Source organism: Balaenoptera ricei, chromosome 11 (assembly GCF_028023285.1).
Source record: "Balaenoptera ricei isolate mBalRic1 chromosome 11, mBalRic1.hap2, whole genome shotgun sequence".
In the NCBI taxonomy this organism is placed as follows: Eukaryota; Metazoa; Chordata; class Mammalia; order Artiodactyla; family Balaenopteridae; genus Balaenoptera; species Balaenoptera ricei.
The window spans coordinates 78,932,130-78,948,846 of record NC_082649.1 but is presented as its reverse complement, the minus strand read 5'-3'; the positions used below and the strand labels follow the sequence as shown (position 1 = coordinate 78,948,846).

At 39.2% G+C, this 16,717-nt stretch overlaps 1 protein-coding gene across 5 annotated transcripts in view; it reads right to left on the bottom strand.

Moving 5' to 3' along the window:
* PTPRG (protein tyrosine phosphatase receptor type G) overlaps positions 1–16,717 on the bottom strand; it is a 726,426-nt gene that overhangs the window by 552,160 nt on the left and 157,549 nt on the right. For all 5 annotated transcript variants that reach the window (XM_059940105.1, XM_059940106.1, XM_059940107.1 and 2 more), the window contains one exon: positions 299–403. In XM_059940105.1, coding sequence (XP_059796088.1) covers positions 299–403 — 105 coding nt within the window. The remainder of the gene's footprint in view (positions 1–298; positions 404–16,717) is intronic.

Sequence of the window (16,717 nt, the reverse complement as noted above, 5' to 3'; positions counted from 1 at the left end):
AAAAGGCTGCGTCTTTCGGAAAATTACAAGTTTGGTACAATAACTCATTAACAAGTAAAGTTCAGAAATAAATGCAAATTGAGGGGAAAACAGCAGGTTGAGAAAACAGGTGGGAGAGATAAATTAAGGTACTTATCACCTTGAGGAAAAACAGGCTTGAATATTTCAACTTTTAGTGAACTACAAAAGGTTTGAACAAACAGAAATCAGGCGTGAAAGTGATTAAAAGCGTGCTTTCGAATGAATTTATGGGATGTGAACTGGCCTGTATGATCGCGGTGGGAACCAGTCAACTCACCCGAGTAGGCCCAGTACGGGTCGCCGGAAGCCTTGCGCCTGCGGATCTGTGCCGAGCTGCCCTGTCTGTTCTCGTGCAGGGATCCCATGTAGCCTTCCGTCAACGCTGCAAGACAGGAGAGGCGCGGTGAGTCAAAATCATCACCCCGCTGCACACAGGAGGGGTGTCAAACGCACACAGCCCAGTGACCGCCTAGAAGCACAGACCTTGGGGGTAACTGAACAGAACCTCCTGATTTTACAGAAAAACAACTACAGGAGAACCTAGAGAGATTACCAGGATTATTATTAATACTAATAATAGCTTATAATGAGCCTTTTCTCTGTGCCACGAACTCAAGATGCACTAAACACTTTACATACATTATCTTATATAATTCGCAAGGAACTACCAGGCAGTAGATACAATGTCTCAATAATGGGTCCATTCAGATAAGCAAACTGAAGCTTAGAATAGTTGAGTAACTTAGGCTTGTCCAAGGTCATACAACTGTAGGCCTGGAACCCGCGGTTCTGGTTCCAACTACATGCATAAGCCTATGTCCTAGGTGCACAGGGCCTCTAGCCTTATTTGATCTTCATCGAGCAAGGGGTCATTCCATCTCTTTTACAGATGGAGGAATGAAGGCTCAGAGACACTAAGTAACCAGTCCCAGGTCACACAGCTAAGTATGCAGCAGATCAAGGAACCAAATACAAGCATGCCTGCCACAAAGCTCAGGCCTCTGCCATCCAAACACAGCACAGTCTGAGGCCTGGAACACACCCCATGGTGTGAACCAGTCCTCCACATACTTTGGACCCCAGATAGTCACCTGTCATATCTGAAGATATGAAACTTGAAACCCTCCAAGGCCAGCAATGTTCAGAAAAGAAACACTGCTTAATGATGTATTTCTTTGAAAACGCAGAATGAATCCAATCTGCTACCCCAATATGGAGCGCTTCCATCTGCCTGCTACAGTGTTCAAAGCCCTCCGCTCCCAGCTCCTTCATGGATGCAAATTTCTTTTGTGGTGAGCCCACACCTGAATGCACTGATGTGTAAGAAGACAAGTATCACAGGTGCCCAGAATCCAAAATGAATTGGAACTGCACTTCAAACAATACATCCCAGCTGTCTGTGTTAATATTTAAATGCACCCAAACAAAATCAAGTGTGCCTTTGAAAAGCAAGGAAAATGGTTAGGGGAACTGTATATTCATATTCAGTTTAAGACTAAGATGGCACCAAGAAAGCACAAAACATTATTCCAAATTAGTCAGAGTAGTGATAATAATAATCATCTCACCATGATGGCATTAGCTTTGTTGACAACGTGATGGTCATGAAGAAAAATTAGGAAACATGTAAAGTACTTTATGCTTGCGCGTTAATTGCAAAGACTGGCTTTAAAAGAAACAATGCTTGAACAAAGCTACTCCACAGAGATGAGCCCTTTAGAGAGAAATGGGAATCTTGTAAAATCCAAACACACATTCCAAAAGTAAACCTGGTGTCATCTATGCATGCTCTTTGGTCCTGAATGACAAAGTCAAAACCTAAGTTACTAACCATTTTTAAAGTAAGATGAAGGTTTAGATACATATGGTCCAATTCATCCTATACTTTTGCAGATGAGCCATTCAGAGCCTCAGGAAGTTGACCATTCTAAGCTTCTACAGATCAATAATAAAATTTCCCACCTCCTAGTCTCCTAATCTACTTTTTCCTCCACTAAAGCATACTAAATAAACAGTTGGTCGGCTTCCTTGTCTGTTCACAGTAACTTGTGTTACCTTCACAATGATCCTGTGAGGTTGGTATTTTTAACTCCATTTTACAGACAAGGAAACTGAGGCAGAACCACATACCCAATAAAAAGTTTCCTAATTGTTCGACTGATTTATTTTCTATGCATATGGGAAATATCTTATGTACCTGTCTTCTATGCTTCTTAGAGCTAATTCACTCTGAATAATCACTCATGAATAATCCTTCCTCCTTGTATCAAAACAATGAGTAAAAAAACCATGTCCCCATTCCCACACATACCCCTGGGGCCAGGGACACAGTTCACAGTGATTCACTGGCTTAAGTCAAACAAGGCCCACCCTTGGACCTGGCAGGGATGGGGGCAACATGATGTGGTTGTCCAATCCATGACTCGTGACCTAGCAGGTGGGGTGTGATGATTACCTAAACAGAGACTTGGCAACAAATTTCCACTACGTTATCAGGCATTTAAAAAGCCCTACACACACACCCAGAGCTGAATAAGGTGCTCTGCTCATAGTAGCTGGTGTTGTCCTTATACCAATCTTATGAGGCTCGTATGTTTAGCCCCAGTGACACATATGTTTGGGAATGGAGACACCGGCCAGTCAGAGAGATTCTTCTCTCTCTTGCTGAAGGTGTTATGACATGAGCTGGAAGCTTCAAGGTTGAGGATCAAGCAGGGGATCAGTAGAGGCGCTCAAAAACGGAACCAAGCAGGACTTCCGTGGTGGTCCAGTGGTAAAGAATCCGCCTTACAACGCGGGGGACGTGGGTTCGATCGCTGGTCATGGGACTAGGATCCCACATGCCGCAGGGCAACTGAGCCCTTGCGCCACAACTACTGAGCTCGCGCACCTCAACTAGAGAGAGAAAACCCGCATGCTACAAAGAGAAAGAAGCCCACGCGCCGCAAGGAAAGATCGTGCATGCCACAACAACGATCCTGCGCGGGTGCCACAGCTAAGACCTGACACGGCCAAAAATAACTTAAATAAATAATAAATCTTAAAATGAAACCAAGCCAGAGAAAGCAAAATCTATGGATCAATTCTGTTGACAAAATTGAAGCTCAGGATAAAGCCAATTTGAAACCAACCCCCTGGAAGGCTTTAGAGTTACATGAACCAATCATTTACCAAAGCTCACTTTTCCCCCAGTGACACTCATGTGACCTTGGTGACCTTCAAACAAGTCACTTCAACACCTAATCATCAATTTTTCCATGCAGAAAAGGCCACTGTTGAACTAGAGCTCTGACTCTCAACCCTGGCTGCTTTAAAAACAAAACAAAACAAACAAAACCCTATGCCCTGGACCCTACCTCCAGAGATTCCACTTTAACTGGTCTGGGGTGGGACCAAGATATCAGCCTTTTTTTAAAAATGTTCTCCAGGTGATTCTATTTTGCAGCCAGAGATAAGAACCACCAACTTCCCTGCTGAGCTAGACCTGAGGCCCTGTTATCTGTGACACTATTAACTTACCCTCACAGCCTGTGACTTGACAGGCTAAGCCTGTCTTAATTCTAGTAAGGACCTGGCCACCGAAATGAATAGCCTGCTGCCTAAATCACACCAGTGTGGCGTTGACCTGAGCAATTAGACAAGCAAATCTAAACTGAACCAGAGTTCCAGCCAGGTTCGGCTCACAAACAAATGAACCAGGTATAAAAGTAAAGAAGGAATGAGGATATTCATTTATACTCTTTACAGAAGATCACACTAGAATCACAGTCTCCATCACCAGTCCCCTCTTCTTTTTTTTCCTGAAAGGGAAGTGCCTTTTATTTCTCAGAACTTTTGAGAATATTAGGGTGCAGCAAAGGAGGACAAAGCCCGCCAGCAGCTGCATTACCCATCCTACCGGGAATGCAAAGCTACGGAGTCCAGAGGTTCATCAGGTAAGTGTGAAAATGTCCAAGTACCTAGAAGTAGACCATAATCCCAACAGTCTTTAACCGGACTGGATACAGGCCATAGGTTTTAGGGTCCCACACACGTCACCTCTCCAAACCCACTAAACCACTAATGAAAAAGCAAGTCTACAAAGATATATCCAACTCAAGAAACAAGGGAGGAACACATCAGAAGGTCCTCCCCTGACACTGCAAAGTAATGGAATCCATACCCCAAAGCACAGATACTTTCCCAGCCATACGTCACACTGCGGTGTAGGGCATCTGCACTGAGCAGTGGAACTGCCTGTCTGAAGGGGGTTCACTTGAGCCAAATGTGAGAGGTGTGGCTTTGCTGTACAAAGACCAACAGACTAGAAGTGACAGAGGGGGCAGGGCCGTCCCAAGGAAGGTGGGTTAAGGCCGTCATCATCACACTCCCCAGAGTGTTGAGGAACAATGTGGGTGGTGCCCAGCAAGGTAAGAATGGGCAGGAAAACCTGCATCTGAAGGGCATGCTGCATGGCCTATGAAGGGCTCTAAGCTCCCTGAGACAAGGAGCTCTCAGCCTACCTCCCATGATGGAGCTTGGCATATAGTGTGTATTCAGTAATGAGTGAGTGAGTGAATAAATACATGAACACCAGAAAGGCTCACGGTGCCTGCGTTGGAGGCTAGAGTACGTGTGTGTGTGTGTGTGTTGGTGTGTGCTTATATGAGCCATAAGCAAAAACACAATCTTCTCCCCTACTGTCTCGCTTTTTAAACACCACTCTCCTATCAGAAACAGCAAACATCTAAAACGTGAAACTGGAAGGAACTAGTTTGAGTATCTAATAAGCAATTCTTTAGGAATCAACTCAGAAATGAACCAGGTAGCAAAGGACTTCATCACGCCAGCACCAGATCTCTTTTTTTTAAGACATCAACTATTCATTAAAGATAACTATATTTAGTTTTCCCTTTTATTCCATCTATGTCAGTAGTGTGTGATTTCTTTTTCCCCAAATAAGAACATAATCATGTATTACTGGCACCTGCATGATTGAAAACAAAGTTTCAAGTCCCTTCTTCAAATGTGTTTTGATCATATGATAAAGTATTTCCTAAAAGCAACTTTTAAAAATTATTACTTGAACAGCAGTCAAAAACTGTATATGGAGTATATTAAGCAACGTAATGTCTCATTGGCAAGGAGCAGAGATTTGCAAAAAGAAATAATCTGTGGTTCCCAAGTAAAGATACAGACTCAGCACACCAAATTCAATCAATTTTAATATTCTTCGAACTCTTCTAAACTCCAGGGGCCACCTAACGGCGGCATGGCAATGATATGGTGAGGCTATGAATCATGCTATTGATTTTCAATATCTTCTGTGCAGAAAATTAAATTATGCAAATGCATGCCTTTGCGGATCCTTACCTTCATGTCAAACTGCTTACTTGCTTATGTCAGCAGCTTAATTACACAATTAAAAATGGTGCATGCTTATGAAAATATGTAGTTTCACTCCTCAGAACAGACAGGAAGTGTAAATCTGCCTATGGTTATCATGTGACTACCAAGAGGGAGGAGTTGGTGTTATGCAAACATACATTCCGTATTCTCCCGAGTTCTGTAGCACCAAGCCGGCCACGGTTTATGGAGCTGAAGTCGGCTGACAGCTGAAAGCTCAGGAGGGCTTTCAGTGGTTTACAGTGCTTCAAGGAATTGGGTTTGCAGTGATGTAACAAGTGTAGAAGACAAATGATGCCCAACTATATACTGCCATACACTCCTCTTCAAAGAGGTTGTCTCTAGTGAAAGTTTAACCAAACCACACACACGGCTAACAAACCTGGACATGAGGAATATCAAACCTGGGTAGCCTACAAGGGTCTGGATAGCGTAATAATAATATGATTTTCTAAAGGGAAAACCCAGCTACTCCCATCACCCAGGAAAATGTGTCTTTCAATGTCAACAGTACAGAAGTAGAGATTTCAAAACCAGTAGCATTAACTAGCCAATGATTCCCACAGCTCACTCAGCAGGAGGAATCTTAAGTAGGCTGCTATGCAGAAAGCTGACTGAGTGACAGGTCTTTTCATCAGGGCGTCTTCAGAAACTCTATCACCTCTCAGAACTTGTACGGAGACTACCTCATTTCCAGCCTGAAGCGAAAAAGATAATAACGTTTCCAGACCCAAAGGCCCAATCCTTTCCTACAAAAATATCCTAAGAGCTACCTACCACAGAAGATATCAACAAAACTGTTTCCTATGTGCATGATTTAATTTCCCAGAGCCATTGGACAGAGTTTATAACAATAAATGTTTTTATTCTGGGAATTTAAAAGCAGACATGTATCCCATCTGCCTTAACTATATCTTCAGGAGGCTTTGGTATAATTCTTACTCTCAGTGTTTTACAGAAATTTTGACTTGAGGAGGAAAAAGAGTTTCAAGCTGTGTTAACTCTTCTGTGTTAACTTAACAGGCTGAGTATTTTTCATACCAAGAGACTAGCTCCTCTAAACACTACATCAAATAACATTCTTGACATAGATGTCTTTTCTTGGGTTTTATGGTCAGAGAGAAGGGTCACTGAATCTACATGAGATTAAAAATAAACATATTTACGTATTGATAAAGAATATTTTTCTTCCAAAATTGCAAATGTGTAAATTGAAATTACAGAGTACAACTAACGTCTTACTGTTTTTGACAAAAGTGGTCCATTTACACATGCATTTGTATATCTGAAAATGAAAGGAAGTCAGAGGTGCCTACAAAGAAAGGAAAACTGTGGCCACCAAGCGTTTCAAAATATCCACAGCGTTCTCCGTATTACTGTTTCATCTTACCATATTGAACCAGCAGTGTCCACTTGATCATAGCAATGTTATGATCTCCTATAGGGGAGTGTGATTATATGACAGAACTTATGTAAAGGTGAAACCAGAGTCCGTTTATAATGAGAACAGCCCCAAATTCCATCTAAAACAAAGTCGCATATCTTGTACCCAAAGCAAAATAGTGTAGTGACACTTGAGGGTATTTCCACTTAACTATATGTCCAATTCTAGGTCATTCCAAAGGACTCAGAAGCCTGGGAAAACTGGTCAGCTTCCATCCAAAACTGAAAACATCAGAACAAAGAAATTCTGGCTCCCCAGTGCCAGAATGAAAATTACTTTAGGATGATGGATGGATGGCTCTCATATAAAGAGTCCTAGTTCTCTGCCAGAGTTACTGCCAAAAATAAGCCCACTAAAAATAAGTAACAGGCACACACATTTTCAAATTCAGAATGCCTATTTCCAGAATGGCAGACAAGCAGTTAAGCAGGCTGTTTGTATTTATTATAACTGCTCATACAACAAACAAATTAAAGATCCCTCAAGGATGGTGAAATCTCTCTATCAAGTATAATTTTCTCTAAATTTTAAAGAGCATTTAAGAACATTAAATCCCAGACAACAGCCTAAAATGAATAAATCTTTATCTTTTTTGTGACTACAATAGGCAAAATTATCAAATTATAGTTAAAGTAATTAAATATTCCATCAGCCTCTCATCTCCTTTGTGCCTGTATTTCAATTAATTGTAGTAAAATGTACTTAGTGAGTGTCCCAAAAAGTAAATCAAGAAGTGCATTCCTTTGTAACTACTGCATTACAAATGGTCCCCCTAGTTGTTTGTGATACTGAGCTAAGCTCAAATACAATAGATTATATTACAGTAGATTACCTATTTTATCACATTCAAATGTACCCATTGTTCCAACAACAAAAAAAGTATTTTTCATCATCCAAAGTGATAAAGAGACCTAATAGAGAGCCATGACTTTTTTTTTTTTTTTTTTAAGTAAAATTCAAGGGAAAAAAGGAATCACAGAGCAATATAGTATCCTAGGGGGACAAAGAACACATTTTTACAGGCTTGTAGAAATTACTTAAGTCAGGTAGAGAAGCAAAATAATGAACTTCTATTTGTTATTTTACTCTAAAATAACACTGATAACAAAAGGCAGAATCTTTTTTTTTTTTTAAATCAGGGCTAAAAGGGACAAAAAATTAGAGTGATTCATCTGCTATCACCTATATCATAGTTTAAAAACTTCAGAAATAAAAAACACGCTTCCCAACAGGTCCGAGAAAGGGTACACTTGAACCAGTGATTTATATGGAGGCTCATTATACATTTGTGGTGAAAATCTGAAAAATATCACAGTTCACTCTTCCTCAGAGACACTCTCCTAAAAAACAATTGGACTCCTGATATCAAACATCATACAGAAATAACCCAACCGACCCTTCCAATCCATTTTAATCTGTTTGGTTCTCAAAGTTTCTTGGTTCTGTAAGATTCCTGCGAACATGAGGATTAGGCATAGATGGTGTTTTAGCAATGTCCACTGCCACAAATTTGTACTTCCAATTTGACAACTGTGCCATCTCTTTGAATCCTTCATGATCAACAGAACGGGCAAATTCAGATTAGCCATTACAACTGGTGGCCACCACGCTGAATACAGCCATGGACCCAGATGTCTTGTTCCACCCACTGTATGTGTTTGCATGTGTGTGTGTTTAATTAGTTGTCAACTTGAGAAAATCCAAGAAAGAACTCCAATATCTGTATTTTCTAATGAGAAATATGAACTTCGTTCTCAAATAGCACCAATATGTATGTTATGTGAATAGTGACTAGCTCTTTAGAGAAGAATCATGACCCTGCCCATGTCAAGTCCCTTTCTTATCTAGTTCCTATGGTCATTTGGGTTTGTCACCTACGGCCTGGCCCAATAACAGGTAATTTACTAACTCAGTGTTTGCCTATGAGGAAGGTATTATTAAAAGTACCATCGATATAGTGGCTCATATACTTCTTCCAATAATCTTGTGGCTTAGGTACAATTACTCATAAAAGGCATGTAACTTGCCTAAGAACACATAGCCTTGAACCAGATATTCCTCTCAAGCCTGTACAGCTGACACTATACTACAACTATTCTTCACAAAATTGAATTTTAGGAATCATAGAAATATCTGTTAGTTAACAGTTTCTCCACCTGCTCAAAAGTAAATAAACGTCACAAGTGAAAAACAGTTTCTCCATGGGCCTTCAAAAACTAAAAACCTAACGATTTCAAAAGGAAGAAGCTGTCTAAGCCACTCTTCCCACCACTATTGCCAATTGTCTGAGATAAAATCTAGTTCTGACAGTACTAACAGAAAAATGTAGAGGGATTTTCCTAACATGGTGTGGAGAATATCCAACTACAATTATACAAACACTGGTTATTTGTCTATAAAAAGAAAGTCACTCATATTAAAGCAGAAATAAATATTAAGTTACAACTTGAATTAGGGAAACAAAGTGACACATTGATTAATAAATTTTCTTCATTTTTTTCTTGTTTAAAATGTATAACTGTAAATGCCTGATACATTTTTATCCCTGAGAAATAAAGAATAAACTTTATAACTTGGGCCTTTTATATAGCTGAGTTATACATACACATATAGTCCCTGTGAAACACTGAATGAACAATATTCAACGAAATGGGCATTTTTCATAGAACAAACAGAAATGGGCAAAGAGAAAACTCTACTTAAATGTTGTTGGGTGCCCATTTCAAAACTACGGCACATCCACAAACCCTAGCAAAATGTGCCATGATGCACATTTCCAGAACGTGGCAAGAGCAAGCTTCACAGTGACTAAAATACCCACCAAGATAGTACCCAACCACGGTAGATGGTAGAAAACACACTGAGGCACAAGCCCTAAGCTCTGGGCTTAGGGATCACATACAGAGGGCATTCCAACCATGACACCCCTTGCTCAAGACACCAGACACCAGTCACAGTGTGGATAGACCCGACTGGCTAGTTAACCCAGGAACCTGTGACCTCTGGGGCCACGTTAAAGACACCACGTCAATCCTGGCCAGCCAACCACTCCGTGGCCTCTAGCTGTCTATGCGTGCGGTGCTAGGCAACAAAGTTCCCACTCTACCTCCACACTGACTATCTGTTTAAGTGGTTCCTAACTCCTTCTGGCCAAAAGGAAAATTTCTAGGGAATTTGGTAAGATTTAGGCAAGTATTCCTGGTCTTTCCAAGGCAGGATACTAGTACACCAAGGCATTCAACAGTACATACCAAACCCCACATTACTCCTGCCATCTCAGAGCTTTCTTTCCGCTAGCAGGTCGATCAATCCATACATAAATTATAATTTGTGTACACGGTGAAACAAATATGAAAATTAAATGAAACAAGCATGATACAGTAAGGAAAAATAGAAATAGGAAAGGAAGGTAGAGAGATTAATCAGGGAAGTAGGTATCATTTTAGTTGAAGGCATTGATGCACAGGATGGGAGGAGAGAGGTCAAGACAGGGGAAAAGCATGTATGAGGATGTTGAGGCAGGAAAGAAGGTGGCATAAGGAGGCCAGCCTGGCTGAAGCTTGGTGAGCTGGTGGGGGGAGAAGAAGGAGGTTGAAGAGGAACAAGAGCAACATCCTACAGGATGAGCTCTGAATGAGCTTGAGAAGGCAATGAAGGACTCCAAGAGGACAACCCATATGTCTAATGTGTGCTTTCCTTTAAAACAGCTCCCTTGATATATAATGGGTTTTAGTATATTTCCAGAGTTCTGCAACCATTACCAGAATCTAAATTTAGAATACTGTTACCAATGTACACTTTGAAAAGGTGCCTCTGCCGTGGCAGGGGGACTGGAGGGAGGCGGGCAAGAGCAGAAAACAGTGGCTCCTCACCTGGGCCCCCAGGGTGAGTGAAGACAAATCATTCATAAAATGTGCAGGACGCCGGTGCTCCTGGAGGGAAAGTTTTGAGCAAATAGCAGCCTAATATTTATATTCACCTGACCAAATGCCTACTCAGCTCATTTTTAGTTTTATTTTCCTATTATTTTCTACAATTTCCCTTTGCCCTTTTTTGCATGAATTAGGATTTGCACTAGTTTCATCAAGCAATTAATTGCTTATACATGTCAGTTTTAAAAAAGATAACAAGACGCAAACTAGAAGCAACTATTTACAAATATGATGAGTAAAAAAAGAAGGCAAGAATACTTATCATCACTATTTTCTTTTACAGCTAAATGGTGTATAACTATATTCTCAATATCTTATAAGAACAAAAATTACCTGCCTGTATGATGCTTGTAGAGGTACAGATCACCCTACTATGGATGCTGAAGGAAGCTTAGGTGGGTGATATATTTTAGAAAACAATTTTATCATTGTTTAAACATAGACATTGCATGGCTGTAAGCCCAATTGGCTTCTCTCTGCCTCCCCAGCTGATTCTAAAAAAAAAAAACAAAAAACTCCCATATTGACATAAAAGCAGACACACAGATCAATGGAACAGAATACAGAGCCCAGGAAAAAAACCCCACACATATATGGACAATTAATTTACAACAAAAGAGCCAAGAATATACAATGGGGAAAGAACAGTGTCTTCAAAAAATGATGCTAGGAAAACTGGACAGCCACATGCAAAAGAATTAATAAACCAGACCACTGTCTTACACCATACACAAAACTTAACCCAAAATGGATTAAAGACTTGAACATAAGAGCTGAAACCATAAAATTCCTACAGGAAAATGTAGGCGGTAAGCTCCTTGACATTGGTCTTAAGAGAGTTTTTTTGGATATGACTCCAAAGGCAAGGGAAACAAAAGCAAAAATAAACAAATGGGACTACATCAAACTAAACAGCTACATCAAACTAAACAGCAAAGGAAAAGCATCCATGAAACAAAGAGAAACCTGCTGAATGGGAGAAGATACTTGCAAATGATATATCCAATAGGGATTAATATCCAAAATAAATAAAGAACACATATAACTCAACAGCAACAAAACAAACAACCCAATTTAAAAAATGGGCAGAGGATTGAATAGACATTTTTCCAAAAAAGACATACGGATGGCCAAGATGCATACGAAAAGATGAAAGATGTTCAACATCACTAATTATCAGGGAAATGCAAATCAAAACCACAATGACGTATCACCTCACACCCGTCAGAATGGCTGTCATCTATAAGACAACAAATTACAAGTGGTGGCAAGGATGTGGAGAAAAGGGAATCCTCATATACTGTTAGTGGAAATGTAAACTGCAGCCACTATGAAAAGCAGTATAAAGAGTCCTCCAAAAATTAAAAATAGAACTACCATATGATCTAGTTATTCCAGTTCTGGGTATTTATCCAAAGAAAAAGAAAACACTAATTTGAAAGGATATATGCATCCTTATGTTCACTGCAGCATTAATTACAATAACCAAGGTATGGAAGCAACCTAAGTGTCCATTGAAAGATGAATGGATAAAGAAGATGTGACGTAGATACACCATGGAATATGACCATAGCCATAAAAAAGGAGAAAATCTTGCCACTTGCAACAACATGGGTGGACTTTGAGGGTATTATGCTAAGAGAAATAAGTCGGAAAGAGAAAAACACCATAAGATTTCACTCATATATAAAAATCTAAAAAGCAAAACCAAATGAACAAACAGTATCAAACAAACAAACAAAAATAAAACATCATTGATACAAAGAACAAACTGGTGGTTACCAGAGGGGAAGGGGATTGGGGGGGGGGGGGGGGGTCAACTGTATGGTGATGGATGGTAATTAGACTTGTGGTGGGGATCACTTTGAAGTGTATGCGAATATAGACTTATGTTGTACACCTGAAACTCATAATGTTATATACCAATTTTACTTCAATTTAATGAATAAATAACGTTTTTATTTACCCCAAAGTAAAATCAAAAGCTAGGCACCACCACCACAACAAAAAAGCCTGTCTCTTCCACAAGTAGGTGTGAGCAATAGAACAGTAAGGAACCCAAGTAAAGGACAATTAATAAATTAAACTACACGAGTTCATCTCTGCAAGAGGACAAAGATTTTGTCTTTAGCAACTGTTCAGGATTGTCTATAATCACGAAAAAGTATTCAGGAACAAGTATACTTTGTGGCTGGTGGGGAGATAAATTACCAGAATACTGATACCTCTCTCTCCATTATTCAAAGTCCGTACATAGGACCATTTCTACTTCCTGAAATACTAAGAAACAAGCCTCCCATAGGCTTGATTCAATTAATGTAATAGATCTGTCCCTGGAATTTAAAAGAAAAAAAGAACCCAAGGAACCGGGTAGTATTGCCCAGGCAACCACTTTAATGTTGCTACTCAGAATATCCTAGGGCTACAAGTTCCTTTCTGTTATCTCCATTTTTATTAGGTGTTAGTTTTGCTTCCTTTCCACCAAGAATGAGGTTTGCTTTGTTCTCAGTTGCAGAAAGAAATCATCAGAAGAAATATTGCACATTCTGCTTTGCTTTGAGAGGAGTTATTAACTTGAAATAACACAAGTCTCAAGGACAAAAATTAAAAGGGCTATTACAATCTTAAATAAAATGATTTAATTAAAAACTCTAACCACATAAAAATTTTCACCACATCACATCAAGATGGCTAAAGCATTTATCTCTAAATCTGCTTTAACTAGCTCTATAAGCAGTTTCTTCAACTAATTACATGAAAAAGATTCTTTTTCCTTTTTTTGGAAAAAGAACCGTTTAACCCAAAGTCTTTTTCTGATGAACAAATGGCAGCTACTAAATAAGCAGTTTGTTTCAGTTTTCTTTTTTGGTTGTGCCTTTCCTAAAACCATCTCTGACTCTGACCAATTATACTGTAAGAGTCAAATGGAAAAGCAGTTTTATGACTTTAGAAAGCTCAAGTCCAAAACTGAAAGTTCAGATCAATATGTCCTTTTTTCCTATCACTATCTATTTGTATACAAGAAGCTGAATAAAATCAATTGCAAGGAGACTTTTCAACTATGGATTTAAATCTTTTCATGACTCTGCAATACAGTCAAACTGGTGTTAGGAGGGGGAATCATCGAAAGACTGTTTCCTTTATTATTTTTTTTTATAAATATAATGATGCCGAAAGGCAACTTTGTATCTTTGGAGCCTTCCCTATCAGGCAAAATTGAATGGAACAAACTGTTCCTTTGATTTTTAGACAGCTGATCAGAAAGATGTAGCATATGCAATAAAACACTCTGAAACAAACTGGTACAACCCATGTACCAAAACTACAGGCCTGTAGATTACAGAAATCCTGAGTGAATTTTGAAAAATAAACACTCCTTTAAATATTGCTCACAAAGGTTTATTAAACACATTTGCTCTTAAATATCACTTTTGCATAATCACTGAGTATTAAGTGAAAAACTGAGAAGAATGGGTGGGATTACAAGCTGGTGGAAACCTCAGGTTTTCCTTTTGTACCAGGCCATGCTCAGGCAAACCTTGTTTGCTATTTCCCACAATGGAACCAAAAAGGCTGCAGATCTTAGGTGCTGCAGAAATCATACATGATCTCTCAGGTTTTACTCAGGAACCAGTGTTTCAGAAAAAGAAAAAGCACTTTGTGAAATGCATTGAGGACTTTTCCCTTCACCCTGTAGGGGAGGAGGGCCTTTAATAGAGATATTATGACCAAAGAGTTCTTACTAAAATAATTTTACCCAGAGTAGAGAGATGCTCAAACCCAGGACAAAACAGAATGGGAAATAGGGCTAAAGATACTGTGGCAAAAAAAAAAAAGATTGTTAATATGTTTCATAAGGATAAGTAAGGATCTTTTTTAATCTCTATCTCAATGTCAAAGAAAAAAAATCATTCCTAAAATTTCTCCTACACTGCTTGAAGTCTCTAAAATTAACAAAGATAATTAATAAAGATACTGAGATAGCTAATATTTCCTTAGCACTTACTATGTATTGGGAGGCACTGTGTTCTTCACCTGGATGATCTCATTTAATCCTTACCAGAACTTTGAGGGGTAAATCCTCTCAGCTTTTCAATTCCCAAGGCAAAAAAATAATTAAGTACCTTGTCAAAATCACATTACATTGTATAGGACAGAAAAAGGAATTCAAACCCAGACACTCTAAAGAGACAGAGCAGGGAAAATGAAGCTCCACTGACACTTCCCTATAAAGTCTGAGGGCCTGTAACATGGAAATAGATGGTGCATATTCAGTTCTTTTTGAAAAAATATGTAAAGACCCAAACATAAATATTAACACAGAACATGTTTGGACTGATACAAAGTGACGTTTGAACTAGGACACTCCTGGACACTCTCATTTTACATATTCTGTTCCAAGGACCCCTCTAGGTATTGAGATGCCCCCATCCTATGCCCCAGAAAAAACACAGTTTATTTTCGATTGACCTTTAAGAGATTTCACACTGAAAGAATCCCCTATAAAACTCTCTAGTTGCAACTAAAAATACTATAATAAGAGTGATAATTCCTGAAAATTATTACAAGAGTATGGTGGTGGTGGGATGAATTGGGAGATTGGGATTGACATATATACACTAATATGTATAAAATAGATAACTAATAAGAACCTGCTGTATATAAAAAAAATTAAATTAAAAAATTTAACAAAAAAAAAAGTTTGCAAAGAGAATTCTAACACTGCAGCCTACGAGGGAAGGCATTACACTAACACCAACTAACTGCTGAGAAAACAATTCACTCTCTCTAAAACAGGAAAAATGATGTTCCACACAGGCATATGTTCACATTTTAACTGAGAATTGGGGATTAGAAGAAACCCTTCGAGCTATACTGTCAAATACAGTAGTCACGGTATTTGTGACCTGAACTGTGGGGTGACCCTGAACCCAGATGCATTATAAGAGTAAAATACACTCAAGGATTTCAAATGCTTAGCAAGAAAAAATGATTATAAAACATCTCATTAATATTTTTTATTTTGGTTACAAGTCAAAATGATATTTTGGATATACTGGATAAAATAAAATAAATCTCCATTTAAAATGAAACTTGTTGCTTACTTCCTACTAATGCTCCCACCCCAAGGGCAAAATGTGACCTAGAATACTTCCGTGAAACCCTTCCTCTTTCTTCTCTCTACCTACCCCACTCCAACAAATTAGAGGAACTCAATTTCTTCTTTTTTCTCTCTTCTATCCAAGAGACAGCTAGCCCAATGGGGCGGCGAGGTGGGCGGGGTGTATTTTTATAGAGGCATCTGGTCCTCTGGTCCCTCCACTGCTCTAGCTATGAAAATGTAGGGCTCATGAACCTGTCCAGAGGCCTGATGGCTTGGCACTGAAGAATACAGGAAAAACATCATAGTGTTTGGCATTTGGGCCATTCTATTTTTCAGAAAGATCTAAGTTGAGGAGACATAGAGCATATACAGAAAACAATTTCAATTTAGACATTACTATTTCTGGAAAACATAACCAATGAATGAATCACTATGTTCAACCTGGAAATATAGTTCCTCTTCCTGCAGTGACCATCAACATTTTCCAGGCAACACGCCTTTAGGACCTTTCCCAAAATTTTACATCCAAAAGTAAACTTTCTAAGAAGTCTCGGCATTCCTAGGGGTGCCCAGCTGCCCACATGACCACTCATCTTAGTGTTGGCTTTCTAACTTCATGCCTACCTCTTGGTAAAACAGGAGGTCCCTGGGGGCACGCAGTCCTAAAAGTCCAAATCTCTGGTTTAAAATGTTGGTGCAGGAATACACCCCTAAGATCATGATTCTCTTGGTCTTGGTCTACAGTGAGGCCCCAGAATAAATTTTTTAACAAACTCCTTCTGGGATCAGATGCACGTGATAAACAGACCAAACTCTAAGCAACACTAATTT